At 49.4% G+C, this 17,436-nt stretch overlaps 1 protein-coding gene across 4 annotated transcripts in view; it reads left to right on the top strand.

Annotated features, from left to right (window-relative positions):
- The window catches only part of PHF10 (PHD finger protein 10), a 19,102-nt gene extending 2,090 nt beyond the window's left edge, over positions 1 to 17,012 (top strand). The window contains exons 1-12 of one of the 4 annotated variants that reach the window (XM_014542198.1): positions 1,138 to 1,161; positions 1,648 to 1,787; positions 4,636 to 4,766; positions 5,370 to 5,453; positions 6,488 to 6,621; positions 6,717 to 6,866; positions 7,677 to 7,786; positions 9,250 to 9,403; positions 10,893 to 11,048; positions 15,234 to 15,342; positions 15,615 to 15,803; positions 16,821 to 17,012. In XM_014542198.1, coding sequence (XP_014397684.1) covers positions 1,153 to 1,161; positions 1,648 to 1,787; positions 4,636 to 4,766; positions 5,370 to 5,453; positions 6,488 to 6,621; positions 6,717 to 6,866; positions 7,677 to 7,786; positions 9,250 to 9,403; positions 10,893 to 11,048; positions 15,234 to 15,342; positions 15,615 to 15,803; positions 16,821 to 16,906 — 1,452 coding nt within the window. In that variant the 5' untranslated portion in view covers positions 1,138 to 1,152 and the 3' untranslated portion in view covers positions 16,907 to 17,012. Of the gene's footprint in view, positions 1 to 1,137; positions 1,162 to 1,647; positions 1,788 to 4,635; positions 4,767 to 5,369; positions 5,454 to 6,487; positions 6,622 to 6,716; positions 6,867 to 7,676; positions 7,787 to 9,249; positions 9,404 to 10,892; positions 11,049 to 15,233; positions 15,343 to 15,614; positions 15,804 to 16,820 lie in introns of those variants that run through there. The other 3 variants (XM_014542200.1, XM_014542202.1, XM_014542208.1) reach the window with 3 other exon arrangements.
- Positions 17,013 to 17,436: the final 424 nt, after the last annotated feature.

The following is a 17,436-nucleotide window of genomic DNA, read 5'->3' on the forward strand; positions in this document are numbered from 1 at the left end:
CGAGTCCAGTGTCGGCGGAGGAAAGGCGTCCCGCCGCCCCGAGGACCTGGCATTCTCACTTCCGGTCTCTCCGGAGGCTCCCATTGCTCAGCCAATGAAAATGTCAACAAATTGACGCAAAAACCCTTAAAACCCCGGGCATCAGTGCCATAGGAACCAGCGGCCTCTGGATGCGTCCAGGGCCGAGGACTGAGTGTGAGGCGCTTCCGTGCGGACGTGGTTGCCCGCGTGTTCGGGGACCGGGATAGACGGCCCCCCGCCCGCCTGGTGTCTTAGGGCGCACGGAGCTCCTTCCTGAAATGCTCACTGTACGAGCCGAAAGGAGAATTTCTGTACATTTACTCTCTGGGGAGAAGCGGAGCGAATCCTAACGGCTGGAGCCGTTGGAGACTTTCTCGTTATCATCATCATTATATTAACTCCCTTTTCATGGGCGCTGGGTTATTTGCCAGATAAACGCTCCTAAACGCTCCTGTGTATGAACTAGTTCAACCCTCTCGTTAGCCAAGTCCCACGGCGCCCTGTCTCAGGTCTGCACACGGGAGGGGGGGGGAAAAAAAAACTCCCCTCGGGTAGAGGCCGGTCCAGCCCACTCCCAGCAGCCGTGCGGACCAGGAGCCCTCGCTGCCTCTTCATTGGCTTCTGCAGGCTTCCTCTCCTTCTAATGTGTATTTCACAGAATAATACCAGTCCCAGAAAGCCGCACTGCCCAGGCTTTTTTAAAGAAATCTCTGTTAAGCCTTCTATTCATTAAGCTTTAGCTAATATGTGAGTAAATACATTCCCTGACGTTTGATACCGCATTCGTTTTCTTAATGTAATGGTCCGACTTACCGCCTTGATACTATTGTCACGTAATGGGTGATGTCACCTACATTGGTTTAAGCCTCTTTTTTTGTGTGGGGAGGGAGTTGCCATGTAGAGTGATGACTCATCAGGTAACTGGTGGCCCCGTGCACGGATTTGTGCACATTGAAAGGAAATTAATTAGAAGAAATATTTTAATATCGCTGTTCACCCTTTCTCAACATAACCCACGGCCAAAGGTGGAATGTTCGGCCCCACGAGGAATCGGGCTCCCTCCTCTCTGGTTCTGGGTAGCCTTTTATACATATAGATGTTTTTGCTAAATTTTTGCAACGTAAGAAGAAAATGAACAGGGTTGGTAACCTCTTTCTAGTCCTTGTGTGTCCTCTGAGATATAAGTTCCTAAAACAGCCAATTAAGATAGTCCTATAAACCAGCTGTAATTTGAATTAAACACTAAATGATCCATATACTTTACTTTTAGCTGGGATAGGAGGCTTGCTTGAATTTTGAGTATCATAGCAATTTCATGTCAATTTTCATTAAACTAGAAGGCATTTTAACTTTGGTTGTAACCTCAGTTGGTAAGAAAGCAAAAGTAGATTTAGATTTGTAGGTAAATTGAAAGGTGGTTTTTTAAAATTGTATTGAAGATGAGTTTTTTAGCTTTTTCCAGGTCTTGCCCATACCACATTCTAGGCCTCTTGTTAATTATAATAGAAAGTTAACATTTGTATAACCAGTTGCCCTTCGAAAGTCTCTGAGTCTTGTAACCAGTCTGGGAAGTACCTTTCTTCCGTATTATTTGTTCTCTGACTGTTTAACCTTTAACATGTTTAGGATGACAATGAAGATAATTCAAATGACGGGACCCAGCCATGCAAAAGGAGGCGGATGGGCTCCGGAGACAGCTCCCGGAGCTGCGAGACCTCCAGCCAGGACCTTGGGTACTGTCCCTCGTGGCTTGTCATAGCTCTGTGGTGTGTTTCTCTCCTCTGCTTTGCTCTCCCTCCTCCGCCCCCAGCCCTGGAAGAGGCCGTTCTCAAAAATTGTAGAGTATGTTTGTCATGTTTTACAGTATGACACCAAAGTGGCTTTTGTTCTCAGTGCAATTTTTTTTTAATTTGGTAAAATGCACATAAAATTCACCATTTAAACTATTTTAAAGTGTATAGTTCAGTGGCATTAATTCCATTCATAGTGTCGTCTAGCCATCACCACCACCCATTTCCAAAACGTTTTCACTACCAAAAGCAGAAACTGCATGACCATCAAGCACTAGACTAAATTCTCGTTTCCCTGCTCCCCAGCCCCTGGCAGCCAGCACTGTGTCATTATGAATGTGCGTGTTTGAGGCACCTGGTGGAAGTGGAATTATACAATGTTCATTTTGTGTCTGGCTATGTCTTCAAAGCACATCCATGTAGTAGCATGGATCAGACTTCTCTTTACGGCTGAACGATACTGCGTGGTATGGAGGTACCGTGTTCGCTTATCCATTCTTCCGCTGATGGACGTTGGGTTCTTCCCACCTTTTGGTTGTAATCATGTTGCTGTGAACATTGGTATATACGTACCTGTTCAGAGTCCTGTTTCCTAGTCCTAGTTAGAGTATATGGTAATTCTATGTTTTCCACAGGAGACGCACCATTTCATATTCCTACCCAGAGTGTACAAAGTTTCCCATTTCCTATCCTTATCAGTTTATGTCAGCCGAAGGTCATTGGGGTCAATTCAATGCCAATAGGAATTCCCAATTTGGGGTGCAGCGAAGGAAACTTCATTCAGTGCAAACAGCCGCCCTGGGACCAGGCTCCCCTCTGGGAAACCACTCAGTGGGGGAAACAGTTCTCAGGCTTAGGTGGCAGCTTGAGGCAGAGGGAAGCTGGCTTATGGAGACAGAATTCCCACCCCTAGTCCCTGGTTGGTCTGTCCTGTAAATGAGGGCTCCAGATCCTTACAGATTGATGAGGCCGAAAGTCACTGTCCTGATTGGGCAGAAAAGAGATGCTCTGATTGGACGGTGAAGAAGGTGATGGATATGGCTGTCCCACAGGAATGGACGGGAAAGCCTCCGTCCTATTGGTTGAAATGGGATCCAGGGAACTTCGTAAGGGCTGGCTCAGGCGCAGGCGCAGGAACAGGCAGGCAGCCCCTGCAGGCTCCTCCTGATGTGGGGTTTGCAGGAGAGGCCCCTGTGCAGAAATGTTTGCGAGGCTCTTTTTGAATTCGTTTTATGTTTTTTAATTTAAGCCCAGTGGAGCCACCGGAAGCCCTTCTTCACAGGTATCTTTCTGGTGTTTTTTTTGAGTAGCTATTTTAAAGCCATGGAGTGGTATCTCATTGCGATTTGATTTGAACTTCCATAATGACTAATGATGTTGAGCATCATTTCATGTGCTTATTCCCTCTTGTATATCTTCTTTGGAGAAATGTCTGTTCAAGTTTTTTTGCCCATTTTTAAATTGGATTGATTGTTTTTTTGTTGTTGAGTTGCAGTTTTTTATATCTTCTGGATATTAATCCCTTATCAGGTACACAATTTGCAAATATTTTCTCTCATTTTGTGGGCTGTCTTTTCATTCTGTCGATTATGTCCTTTCATGCACAAGTATTTAAATTTTGCCAAATTCCTCGTTATCTTTTTTTTGCTTGTGCTTTTTAGTATCATATCTAGAACCTATTTACCTCCTATGTTTCCGTCTAAGAGTCTTCTAGTTTTAGTTCTTATATTTAGGTTGTTGATCCATTTTTTGAGTTAATTTTTGTATGTAATATGAGGTAAGGGTCCAGTGTCCCAGCACCATCTTGGAGAAAATGTTCTTTTTGTTCATTACTTTTTACTGGATTGATGCCTAACGTCGTGTCACCTTCTTGCCTCTGGTACCCGCTGAGGAGATTCAGAGGTTGGGTCGGCCTGGGCCCAGGAAGCTGTCGTCTGCCGTTGAGGATGGGGGCTGATCCGCAGGGCACGAGGTCCGGTCTTTGCCTCTGGATTTGTGGCGTCAGTGAGAACAAATAATTATGGGTTATAGTTCAGTTTATTGAGAAATAGGTTTTTACAGTCCTGCTTTCTCGGCTTCTTGAGAATCACTTCACATCTGGAGTGGATGAAATAGCAGCTAAGGGTGTCAAGCTCACGAGAGAGAACTCGGAACTGGTGCCTCCACCTGCTTCGGCCTTAACGCTCGAGGCTTGGTTCTTTGTGGCGTGCGGAGGGCAGCGTTCCCATCGCCCTTTGTTTTGGCGTTCAAGGTGGTGGTTCCTTTCCCTCCACCTGCTGCGTGGTTTCCTGTGATAACGTACGAAATCCTGGGGATGTCGTTGTATTGCCGTGTTCTGGAAGACTGAGAATTAAATAATTAAAATAGTTTTTCAGTCCTGGCTGGTGTTGCTCAGTGGGTTGGGCGTCATCCTGTGCACCGTGAGGTTGCGCGTTTGATTCCAGTTCACAGGGCACATGCCCGGGATTTAGGGCTTTATTTCCAGTGGGGGGTGTGCAGGAGGCAGTCAGTCGATGGATGTTTCTTTCTTTTTTGTTTTAAATATATTTTTATTGATTTCAGAGGGAAAGGGAGAGGGAGAGAGATAGAAACATCAATGATGAGAGAGAATCATTGACCGGCTGCCTCCTGCACGCCCCCTACTGGGGACCCAGCCTGCAACCCAGGCATGTGCCCTGACCAGGAATCAATGGACCCATCACCTCCTGGTTCATAGGTCAGTGCTCAACCACTGAGCCACACCGGCCAGGCAAAAAAAAAAATAACCTTAAAAATAACATTGCATAGAAGCCACATGTAAGGCATAATGTGTATCTGTGTCTAGCTTTAGCTACTACCCAGCAGAAAACTTGATCGAGTACAAATGGCCGCCCGATGAGACGGGAGAGTACTGCATGCTTCAGGAGCAGGTCAGCGAGTACCTGGGGGTGACCTCCTTCAAACGGAAGTACCCAGGTACCGAGTCTCAGTTCCTGTAACAGGTTGATCTGACTGTAACTGTAGTGATGTTTTTGTTGGGCTGAGTGTGGATTATCTATGTGCTTATGTTCCTCTGCTGGCCGATCTCCGTTCACTTCTGGCCTCCCAGCACCTCTCTGTGTATCAGTTTGTTCCTTTGCCTTCTAAACTGATTGAAAAGCAAAATGAGGGCGATAAGTTTCCCGGGGAAACTTTTAGAAAAATAATTGTATAGCGACATGAGCCAAGGGCTTTGCTTTGCAGCCCCAGGAGAGGAGGCGGCTACGTACATGCACAGGGTCCGAATGCGAGAAGGGCTACATCCTTCAGCTGTTTTAACGGGATTGGCGATGTACCTGCTTGCTTTGAGTTATTCTATTTTGAGTTTCATTTTAAATTTTATTTCTTGAATTTAAAGATGGATTCTGTGTATAACACTTGGAATATATAATATGAAGTACTTTTTAAAGTCTTGGAATATTTTAACTTTTTAATACTTTTAAAAAGTGTTTTTAGCTTTTAAAAAATGTTACAAATGCATAATGTTACACAAGCAAACAACTCCTTTTAATAGTCCTTTGTCTTTATTTTTTTCTGGAGATTTAGAGCGACGAGATTTGTCTCATAAGGAGAAACTCTACCTGCGAGAGCTGAACGTCATCACGGAGACGCAGTGCACCCTAGGTAACAGGCGTTCCCGTGAGCTTGGAGAGCTGAGTGCTTACGAGGTGGTGTTGGATGAGTGCTTGTCCTTTTCCTAAAACATCCTACAACATTAATAAAATACACTGAATTATTTTAATGCCAAGTTATTTACTTTATTTTTGATTACTGTTAAAATAAGAAGGAGAACAGTGTATTTAGTGACAGTACCATTTTCTAATAACAGTCACATAAGTGTTAAATGTGCAAGTGTTTTATGTGCAAGATTTGTTTGGTACTTTTTAGAAGTATTGATCCATCTCTCTTAAAAGGCACATTTTGTTCCATTTTTAGTTCCGAATAGTTACCTCCATGCTTTACTTGTAATTTCCCTTTTACAAATATGTTAATGCAGCATGGCTACTTTTAATACAACCGAGGAATTTATCTCAGCAGTTGTCATCATCTGATGCTGTGATATTTGGAAATTGCCCGTCTGACTTGTGTTGTGTGCCAGTGCTTTAAGACTAAGAACTATAATACAGTGGGGCCTTGACTTACGAGTTTAATTCGTTCAGAGACCAAGCTCATTAAGGAGCTCGTAAACTCAAATTACTCTATCAACTCAATGCAAAAAATCGGCTGAGAGACAGCTGGTATCTCAAAAAACTCGTTAGTCGGGACACTCGTAAGTCAAGGCCCCACTGTATATTGAAAATTCTTTGTTTTTTTCATCTGACATCCTATGTTATTGCCACTCGTTAGTATACATGATCATTTAGCCGTTGTTCTAGTAAAGGGATAGATGTTTATAGAACATAAGATCGTACAAAAGAAGCATTTGGCAGAGAAATTGATTTTTTTGCCTTTGCAATGTTGGTAATTTATTTCTCTTTAATTGTTTGACTTTATATTATGAATTCATTTTTATTATTCTCAAACGTATTGAAATGTTTTGCTTGATTGATGGAAGGCTTGTATGTGCAGAGTAGTTTGAATGAGAAGCACATTGTAAAAAGTGGTTTTGCTCATTTAACTTTAATTGGGTTTCTTAACTTGTTTCTGGTCTAAAATAGGTTTAACTGCATTACGCAGTGATGAAGTGATTGATTTAATGATTAAAGAATATCCAGCAAAACATGCTGAGTATTCAGTTATTCTGCAAGAGAAAGAACGCCAGCGCATCACGGACCACTACAAAGAGTACTCGGTGAGTGTCCAGGTGGCTGGCATCGCTTCCTGGGTTTGGGAGACGACACTTTGTGAAGTTATGTGTGACTGCCAGCGGCCATGTTTTTATCTCAGCAAATGCAGCAGCAGAATACGCAGAAAGTGGAAGCCAGCAAAGTGCCCGAGTATATCAAGAAAGCCGCCAAGAAAGCCGCGGAGTTCAACAGCAGCCTGAACCGGGAGCGCATGGAGGAGAGGAGGGCCTACTTCGACTTACAGACACACGTAGGCACCGCCTCTCGCAGCCCTCACCTCGCTTCCTGCGCTGCAGCCGAGCCTCCTCCCTGCTTATCCCTGTCACACTCTGTGCCAGCGGCCCGTCCTTTCTCCCAGAACTTAGGCTGTCATTGCTAAGGTTACGTGTGTGCGTGTGTTTGTGTGCACATGTGCATGTCTGTGCAGGCATGCACGCGTGTGTATACACACATACACGTGTGCGCACGCATGCACATGTGCACACATGCACTTATGGGTGTGACTGCACGTGTGCGCACACGTTTATGCGGAGCATGCATGCTTGTGTGTGCACATGCATGCGTGTGCATGTGTGTGCATATATGGATGTTTGAAAGTGTGTGTGTGCTTGTGTGTGTGCTTGTGCGTGCGCACCCACTGGGGTGTGTCCCCGTGTGCAGTGTCTTTGCTTTGTGGAGTGCATTCTGCTGCAGGGACTGATGCCTCCTGTGTGCTCTGAGGGTGGTGGTCAGATTTCCCTATCAGTTCCCTGACCTTCACTGCCTGTGAGGTTGGAAGTGGTTTTCCTTCCATTTCCCAGACCAGGACATTGAGCTGCAGAGGCTGGGAGCTGCCGGGCCACAGGGCTGTGAAGTGGGTGGGTGTGCCTTCCCTCCGGAGCGGCCGCGGGAGAGGGACCGAGCCCCCTGTAGAGCGGGAGCCTCCACTGTGCCCCTGGGCGGAGCTCCTCACTCTCCTCCTCTCTGGCGGGGGGGGGGGGGGGGCGTGCAGCGAGGGCCTTCCCCTAGCGCCTTGGTCCGAACCTGGGCTCAGTTTTGTGTTGCTCTTCCCGTCCCCCAGGTCATCCAGGTGCCTCAAGGGAAGTACAAGGTGTTACCAACAGAGCGGATCAAGGTCAGCTCCTACCCGGTGGCCCTCATCCCCGGACAGTTCCAGGAATATTACAAAAGGTGGGCAGTGCTTCTTGACCGTCCGCATTGGATGCTGGGCACCTCGGACCCTGGAGGGCCTCCTCAGGGTTCGGCTCCCACCTCCCTGCGTTGTCCGAGGTCTGTGTCTGTGCTCTGCCTCCTGGGTCTGTGGTGGGAACTCCCTTCAGCCAGGACTTGCTTTCAGGTGGAGCATCTGCTGGCGGAGCCTGGCGGCCCCCTCCTTGCCCACTTCCCGTTCTGTGGGCAGGCTCCCTGGAGCGAGTGCGTGCCCCGCAGCACTGGAGCCACGAGAACGTGAGGGGAAGGCAGGCGCGGGCACAGCCCAGACCTGGGGCTCCTCTCACAGCACCCTCCGGGCCACGTGCAGATAAAGTTGAGAAGCCAGGGCTTTGCCTGCCCAGGACATGCAGGGCGGGCACGCCCTGGGCTGCAGCCACACCCCTGCCCTGGCCTCGCCTGGCCTGGCTCCTCTCCACCCCATCTCCCTCCCGGCCTGAGTGAGACCAGGACCAGCACTGACAGGGTTGTGTGTCAGACCCTCGGCTTCTGCTTCGGCTTTAGACCCATTTCCTTCGGACAGAGAAGGTGCCCTCGAGAGTAGTGTCTACGTAGACGACAGGACAGCACTGTTTGCAAGTCACATTTAAATCATGGGTCAGCGAGATCTTTAAAAGTTTCTGGGTACCAAGCCATGTGCTTTGGGTGTGATGTCGTAGCTGAGGGGGCGGCTGGTGCGGCGACTGGTCACGGGGAGCGCCCACCGGCTGTGCGGTCAGCGGGCGGTGCCGTCCCACGCCGTGCAGGAGACATGGAGATGCCCTTTCCTAGAGCACATGCTTCACAAGTGGCTTTCTATAAGTGGCTGCTGAACATTTTTCTCTTTATTTTATTTCATTGATTTCAGAGAGGGAGAGAGAGAGAAACATCCATCAACTGCCTCCTGCACGCCCCCCACTGGGGATGGAGCCCACAACCCGGGCCTGTGCCCTGACCGGGAATCGAACCCTGACCTCCTGGTTCATAGGTTGATGCTCAGCCACTGAGCACACTGGCTGGGCCTGAATGTTTTCTTAATTGGCATCATGGACCAGGCGCTGCCATGACTCACACGGCTGGTTCCCTTCACCCTCCGTGCCCCCCTCTGCATGTGATTGGGAGAGCACACGGGCCGGGGCCTGGGGAGGGGTCCTTGTAGGGTCCGTGCTGCTGCAGCTTCACCTTGTCTGCCGACATTTTCGTTTCGTTTTGTTTCGGGGCTGAGGGTAAGGAGGCCTCGTTTGGCAATTAAGAATCAGTGCGTGTTTTACACTCGGTCTGGTGGACACATGTTCATGCCTTTTATTTATTGTCCCTCCTGGGTCCTCAAAAGGAAGTCTCACTTACTGCCTCTCATCGTTCGTTGAGAAGGTGGAGGCTCTTCGCAGCTCGAAGATGAGCCGTTCCTGGTAACAGTGAAGGGACCCGCACATCTCTGCCTCCAGGTACTCGCCGGATGAGCTGCGCTACTTGCCACTGAACACGGCTCTTTACGAGCCGCCGCTGGATCCGGAGCTGCCCGCGCTCGACAGCGACGGCGACTCGGACGATGCCGAGGACGGGCGAGGTGACGAGAAGAGGAGGAACAAGGGCACTTCGGTGAGAACCTCTGTCCTGGGGAGGCGTCTCCTTTCCCTTGCACGGGTGCTGGTTGCTTGCCTGGAGCTCGAAGTCCCACTGGTGTCGCCGTCCTCAGTCTGAAAACGGCAGTCGCGTGTAGACAAGCTGCACGGCCTCTGGTAGTTGCCACAGCAGCGCGGGCAGGGGTGCCGCACCTGGTGACAGCCGGCACCGCGCCATCCGGTGCGGGGCGCTCCTTCCCGGTGTCCTGTTGCCTGAGGGGTGTTGTCAGGCTCCTTTAGGGAAACGCTGAGGTTCCGTTATGCCGGTGGGTGTTCCTTTCCTGCATGAGGTTTTTCCCAGCGAAATGCATTGGCCATCAGTGTGCGCTGTGGAGTGCAGGACAGGTTCTGATTTACTCCTCCCTGCTTCTCCGCGGCCCCCGAACCTGACAGGTGCTGCCGTTGGGCGGGCAGTGGCCGGTGAAACACGGTTAGTGACCGGCCGTGTTCACAAGGAGGAGGCCGCCCAGTTAGCGCCGTGTCGCCCCTCCTCCTGTCGCGCCGGCTGGCGAGGGCACGCCTCGCTGATGCGACCACGCTGCTAGTGGGGGTGTAAGTAACCCAACATCTCGGAGGGCACTGCGACAGCTTATGCCAAGGTGGACAAGTTCCGCAGCATGCGATCCATCGCAAATACACTAAAACTGTACCCAAAGGACCCAGTCAGATGCTGACAAAATTTAATTAGAAAACAGATGTCCATTGGCGTGTTAATAGTAATTTTTACTGTGGAAACTAGAGGTGAATCTCATGTTCACAGTGGGGCAATGTGTTACATTACATGATGGAAACACAGTCCAGAGAACATTTAATTATGTGACGAAATGCACATAACGCTTAAAAAACATAAGGCACAGTTCACACACGTGCACACAGTGTAATCCAGTTGTTTTGTAAAACCAGGGTCCGTGTGTTGTGAGTGACTGGGTGTCTGCGTGTGCAGACATGGTATTTTAATTTCCAGTTTTCGTAGTTTATATGAACATAACGTTGCCGCTTTAAGCAGGAAGTATTAAGGTAAAAGTGAATTAAGTGACCAGATTCTGAACTCCTAAACTTTGAGCATCGAAACTATGTCGGTGACCTGGCCCCACGCGTCTACCAGGAGACACGTGTGCGGGGCGAGCTCGCTCCGTGACCCCTGTCCCTCAGCAGAATGCCCGAGCACGTCTAGAAGTTTCTTTTTAAGCGATACTGTTGCATGGAGCGAGCATGCTACCGTGGCGCGGCGCGGCCTGGGCTGCGATGGCCACGGAGGCGACTGTCCCTGGGAGACGGGCTGATGCGACAGGTGCGTGACTCCTGCCTTGGCTCGTTGAGTCTCCACCAGACGACGTTTCTTATATTTAGAATTATCTCTTCGTTTGTAAGTCGATGGAACGTGAAAGATTGTTGGAATGTGTTCTGTGGTTTTCACGATTCCCTCAAACCTGTGTGAATGCCAAGGAATGTGCCTTTGCCCGCAGGACAGCTCCTCCGGCAACGTGTCCGAGGGCGAAGGCCTTCCCGACAGCCAGGAGGAGCCTCTCCCGGGGAGACCGCGGCCCAAGGACAAAGCGGCCACACCGAGGAAGGACGCTGCCAAGCGCTCGGTGCTGCCCAAGTCCGCCCCCGGGTACAAGGTAGAAGAGAAAAGCCCCTGACCAGCCTCCTTCCCGACCAGCCTCTCCCTGAAATGTTTGCCTTTGAACCTCCGCGTGGTGGAGCCGCTGCTGCCGCGCTCGCCCCTCTGGCCTGTGCTGTCCGCTCCTCCTGTCGGCTCTGTCTCCTGGTGGCTTCCTGTCACTTTGGCTGTGGTTTAGCTTCTGTTTTCTGTATGTGTACAGCTTCTAAGAGAACCTTTTTTTTTTTTGCTTTTAAATAATAAGCAGGCAAGTATGGGCTTTTAAAACATTATTTTCTAGGCAGGACTTTACACTTTGTTTCCTCGGAGTAAAGGCCGTAGCTGTCGGACATCGTGCGAACCCTGGTATGTAGGAGAAGGGCCACCGTGCAGGCTCCGTCGAGGGCCCGCTGTGACCTGGGATGGTTTCAGCCACTGGTCAGGTTCCGCTGGCTCTGAGGGAGGTAGTAAGACTGACTGCGGTCGTGGTGTTAGCATCGCTGGGCAAGAGCGTGTGGAACAGTGTTTCGTGGGGCAGCGGCTCGGCACGCCTGTTCCGTGTTTGGTCTGGCTGCGCTCAGAGTCGGGCAGCAGGCTGTCGGCGATACTATGGTGTCATTTCCGCCCGATGTCCCCTTCCCCTTCGGAGGGTTAGGCGGCTTGTAGGGGGGATTCAGGAAACCGCCCACGGGGGAGGCTGCACAGGTTCATGTTTTGGGTGGTGAAGTGAACATACAGTGTCTGGAATGCCTGTTACTGTGGTTAGGAAGGTGTTTGAAAGGGCTGTCAGGAGTGGGTGGTGAGGAGGTTTTGCCGAGTAGAATTGTAGCGCTTGTCCTGAGTCAGAGCTGGGACTGGAGGGAGAAGAGCAGGTCCCAGGAGCTCCAGCCTCAGCCCGTGGCGGCCACCCCCCCGCCCTGCACGCGGCCTTCCCCTGAAAGGAGCAGCGCTCAGCAGTGTATTCCACTCTAGGTTAGAAAATGCCTTTATGTAATCAACTGACACGCTCGTGTGTTTCAGCCTCGGGCAGACAATGCAGCGTCACCCAGCAGGGCTGGCTTTCGGGCTGTTCACAGGCAGTGGCTGCGTGATTTTTATACTTGTATTCACATGTATAGCTTATATCATTTTTTAAACTAAAGGTTTAAGTTAACACTTAAATCACTAAAAGCAAATAAACTCCAAAGATTAAGTTTGGAAAGTTAGCGTGCGGGTGCCACACGCGGGCTGTGGTCTGCGGGGAATGGCCGCGAGCGCACTGGCCGAGGTGGAGACTGTCAGTGACACGGGAATCATGGCCAGGGGGCGGGGGGCGGGGGTGGAGCGGGAATGGAGACGCGTGCTGTGGGACTGACTGTGGAGGGCACAGATCCCCTCCGTCCGGACTGGCGGGAGCCTGGCTGCGGAACACGCACGGCCTCCTGGACGGAGCCGCGTCAGCGTTTCACAGTCTGGGGCGGCCAGTATTAGACTCAGTACCCTGCTGTGAACACGTTTATCAAAAGTTAACCTCTATGAAAGTATTAATAAGCCAAGATGTGCCTAAATATTAGGATACTTCAAGCCGAAGGTCATGGATGTAAATGTTTAAACGCACCTGATGTCTTGCTTGCCCTTAACGCGTAGGACAGTGTTGTTTAGGTTACGTTAACCTGAGATTAAAGCATTCTTGCTAGGACTCAGGCCCACGTCACAAGTACAGAATTAAACTGTATTAGTGCTACCGTGAACGTCTCACTCACCTTCGGTTACGTTTTAAGCAGGAAAACAGGTGTGTTGTGAGCCTTTGGTTGGCATGCTAAGAACTATTGGGATGAGTATTAGTTTTCTTGTCAGTAGTGAAGCTGAGGTTGCGGTAGTTACAGTGGAACCGAATTATTGTCAGACGTGCCAGGGGTGTTCTGTTCATTGCTCTTTGGGGGGCTCTGCCCACTCCCCATCCTGCTGCCCTGAATCCCCCGTCCCTGAGACGCCTCTCCCCTAGCGACTGACTGCTGTCGCGGGCCGAGTCCTGGCGTAGACACTGGCTTCTGACAGCCGGCGAGGCCGAGGGAACAGAGGGTTTCTGTGCTGAGCCCCGCAGCATCTTGGAAATGCTGGAAGCGCCCTCTCATGTGCTCCCCCTCCCCCTCCACCCGTCTCTCTGTTCTCAAGATGAAGACTGCCGGGTAAGGAGAATTGTAAGTGGTTTAACATACATGATGTTAAGCTTAGAAGTTAAACCTCGGATTTCCATGGCGTCCCTTTTATCATAGGTGCCTCGTGTGTGTATTTCAGTGATTGTGGGACTTGAATTGATCTAGAATGTGAATGACTAGCCTTTCGACGTCTGTAAGGGTCTCCTGTGAGGCGCTCTCCTTATAGAATTCCGTGTCGTGCGGCTCCTTCCTGGACGCGTCGCCATCGGCACGGCGAGTGCGTGTCTGACCTCAACTGCGGGTGTTAGAGAAGCGTGACTTTCACATGCAGTGCCGGTAACGGAGCCAACAGGTGGTTCTTATCTGGGTAGATGGAGGGGTCACTTCCGCTGTACATGATGGCAGTGACAGGTCTGACCATAACGGAACCTGCACTTGGTCCTGGGGGGCGCTTCCTGGCTGTTTTCACCGAGGCAGGGGAGCCTGAGAGCCTGGTGCTTAGAATGTAGCTGTGACCACAGGGCACCACACTCCAGGCTGAGGTGCGAGCCTGTGGCAGGACCCTCGCTGGGAGCAGGGTATGAAGATGCACAGGAGGTGCAGGTTAGGCAACGGTCGTTTTATATGTATGTTTTACTTCCGTATTTATTATTTTGTAGAGCTATTTGTGATTGTTTAGAGTTACTGTTTTTATTATATTTATGTATAAGGTTGACTTTTTAAAATAAATAAGACAAAAATTATTTTTGAATGCCTCTGTCATCTTTTGCAAAGAAAGACAATTTGAAAAGTAAAAATGCTTAAATAATGTAAATTAAGAACAAATTGCGTAGGCGAACAGGTTTGAAGGTGGCAGTGAGCCGTGCCAAAGATGGAATTCTAAATGCAAAGTCAGAGTTCTGTTGGGCTTCTCTGTGGTTCAGTCAGTTAGGGAAATGCAAGACGCATCTGGCTAGGCTTCTATTTAAAATGATTCCTCTCCCCATGTCCACACATGGATGTGCCAGAGGCACTTGGCCATATCGCCTCTTCCTTTTCTCCCGTCGCTCCCCTACCCATAGAGCGCGAGTGAGCCTCGCTCCCGCCCGGCTGTGCTCAGCGCCTCCCGCCTGGTGGTGTCGGGTGTGGTGCCCCTGCCCTGCTCTGATGCCCAGGGGCCCCCGATTCTTTCAAAGCCCAAATGCCTCCATTGGATTGAGCATGCTTTTAATATGAGAAGTGAATGGTGCTCAAAATATAAGGGTGTCTGTGTATTTCTATTAAGTGATAATTATTTTCTTGTCTGAGAACTTTGTTTTATATTTTACTAGAGACCCGATGCACGAAAATTCATGCAAGAGTAGGCCTTCCTTCCCCCAGCTGCCGGCACCGGCTTCCCTCCACCACCCGGGACCTGGGCTGGCTTCCCTTGGGCTGCCTGTAGGCACCCGGGACCCAGCTGGCTTCCCTCTGGCCCCGGCTTCATCAGGAAGGACGTCGTCCGGTCTAATTAGCATATTACCTTTTTATTATTATAGATACTGAATGCTTTGCCCCTAAATGTGGGCTCTTTTATTATTTATTAGATGTACAAAGGAAATAATCTCACAACTTGGTTTTCCACAAACATTTGTGCACATGACAGTCTGCATGAGCTGTCTTTCAATAAGAAATGTTAAAAACTTGGTTTTATAACTTAGATTTCATAGATGCAGTTTTACAACTTTGGCAAATGTGTTGAAACAAAACCTGTGCCTAAGCTGCTCACCCTGAGTCTCCTCCTCAGTGAGCCTGGCTGAGTGGGAAGGGCCACGGGAACTTGGGTGTCCTCGGTGAATGGTGCCCCGTGTGGTTGTAGTCTGCCCTCTGGTTCGCTGTACAGGGCGCAGGAGGCCCCAGGAGTCCTCACGCGGGATCCCCGCTGACAGTTTAAGGTGAAATCTGAGGCTTTAGTCAAGTTACGTCTTTCGAAAAGGTCCTCAGTAGTGAGTCACCAAAGTAAAGTTGAGGCAATAGTGACAGAATTCCTTTTGAACCCACAGCAGGTTCTTCTGGCATGAATTCATAGCCCTCTTCTACCCTTCCAGCCAAAGGCCATTCCCAATGCTCTATGTGGAATTTGTCTGAAGGGTAAGGAGTCCAACAAGAAAGGGAAGGCTGAACCTCTTATACACTGCTCCCAGTGTGAGAACAGCGGTAAGTACCACCTGTCTGCTTGCCGTTTAACCACCTGCTAGTTGTCAGCTAGACTTGCCCCAGAGAGTTACCAAGTATTAAAGGGTCATTTGTAAGGCGTAGGTTAAGTCCATGCATTTTCTTCAACTCTGCATTTTCATTTCTCTTTGATGATCTTAACCATCGTAGCAGCCATTCTTGAGAACTCACAAAGCAGCTAGCATTTTATTAGCCATTTTAAGGTAAACATCCCCTGTGCTTGGTGAATCCTACTAATCTTGGTTTTGGTTTAGGCCATCCTTCTTGCCTGGATATGACCATGGAGCTTGTTTCTATGATTAAGACCTACCCATGGCAGTGCATGGAATGTAAAACTTGCATTGTGTGTGGACAGCCCCACCATGAAGAGGAAATGATGTTCTGTGATGTGTGTGACAGAGGCTACCACACGTTCTGTGTGGGCCTCAGTGCTATCCCATCAGGTAACGACCGCAAACGAAAGGCCGGCCCCTGCAAGGGGATTCTCCCAGCCCCGACCTGAAAGGTGGCACACACGCCAGTGACGTGGGCCTGTGCTGTGACCCCCCCAAAACCGTGCCCGGCCCTCCCAGCCAAGGACACTGTGGTGTCAGGGTGACTAGTCCAGGTTTGGTGTCGAGCTCAGTGCGTAGAATGAGCCCGTTTTCTACTAAAATAGCTAAAGCGACAGCACCCCTTTTTTTCAAAGCCTTGATTTTATTTTCGTATGTCATGGACACAGTTAACAAAATGATTCCTATGCCTTTGGACATTATTGGTCCAGATTTCTATCAATTGAGGCAGCATAACAACCCAGGTAACTTTAGAAGGAACACAAAATTGAAGGATATATCACAGTATCTGGACTGAAACGTCACACGTAATTGTGCAATGTCAGACCTCACTTGCATAGTTGACACGTATATGACGCTGTAAGAAAGAATGCCAGAACCACGCTTCCTGGGAATCACTAAGAAACAAGCAGCTTAGGTAACTACCTGAATCCTGCAGCCATTCAGACAAGCACCGAGGGCAGCTGATCCCCGTGCTGTGGACACTCGGTCAGTTTAAAGCTGTGTCTGCCTCGCCCACCAGGACAAGGTGCTGAGACACAGCTGCCAGTGAGCAGCAGCGAAAGGGCTGAAATGGGCGAGACATAACAGGGTACGTTACGGTGCCAATGGCTGAACTTCCTGAGCCTGTAGTGCTGGGTTTCAGAAAGGGTGAGGATGTCCTAAAGGTCCAGAGCACTGCTCTGCCCACGCCCCCCACCTGACTGTCACTTGGCATTGATGACACTGATTCTCTTCAAAGGAGTTCACATTTTTCTCCTTAAATTAAGGAACGCAGTAGTGCCCTTCCTCCCACAAACCCAGAGGAGCAGCATTAGTGATAGCAAGGAAGGAGAGCTCAATGGGTTTACAGTTCAGTCCTAAAAAAATTCCATTTCATTCTCTATTAACTAACCATTTTTCTCCTAGGTCGCTGGATTTGTGACTGTTGTCAGCGAGCTCCCCCAACACCCAGGAAAGTGGGCAGAAGGGGGAAAAACAGCAAAGAGGGATAAAATAGTTTCTCGACCCCAATACTGTAATATGCATTTAAGTGAATTATTTGGTGCCAACTTATTTCCAATTCTCATTTTTATGCCAATAAAAGATTTTTGAAATGAACTCTGTGCTTAGAATCTGCAAGTTGACTCATTTCTGTTAAAAGCTGCTTGTACCCTGGGAACCAGTTTCAGGTAGAGAAACAGTTCGTCTTCCAAAAGGTGGTTTCTCTCTTAGTATCATGGCTTCTTTGGAAATTCAGAGGGAAGTATTAGGCAATTTCATTTGAAATAATTATTCCTCCATTGGCCTGGAAGTTGCGATTATTCTTAGGCAGTTTTCCTAATCTTTATTGTTTCTGGCCTACCATGGGGACCACGACATGGTTTAGTAATGGGAGACTCACAATAGGCAGGCGGAGAGCTGGGCTGGGGAGCAGCTGGGTGAGAATGTCATTACCGCCAGGAACACCGGCCCTAGCTGGTGTGGCTCAGTGGATGGAGCGTCAGCCTGCGGACTGAAGGGTCCCAGGTTCAAGACTGCTCAG

The sequence above is a fragment of the Myotis brandtii genome, unplaced genomic scaffold, assembly GCF_000412655.1.
Source record: "Myotis brandtii unplaced genomic scaffold, ASM41265v1 scaffold1077, whole genome shotgun sequence".
Taxonomy (NCBI): Eukaryota; Metazoa; Chordata; class Mammalia; order Chiroptera; family Vespertilionidae; genus Myotis; species Myotis brandtii.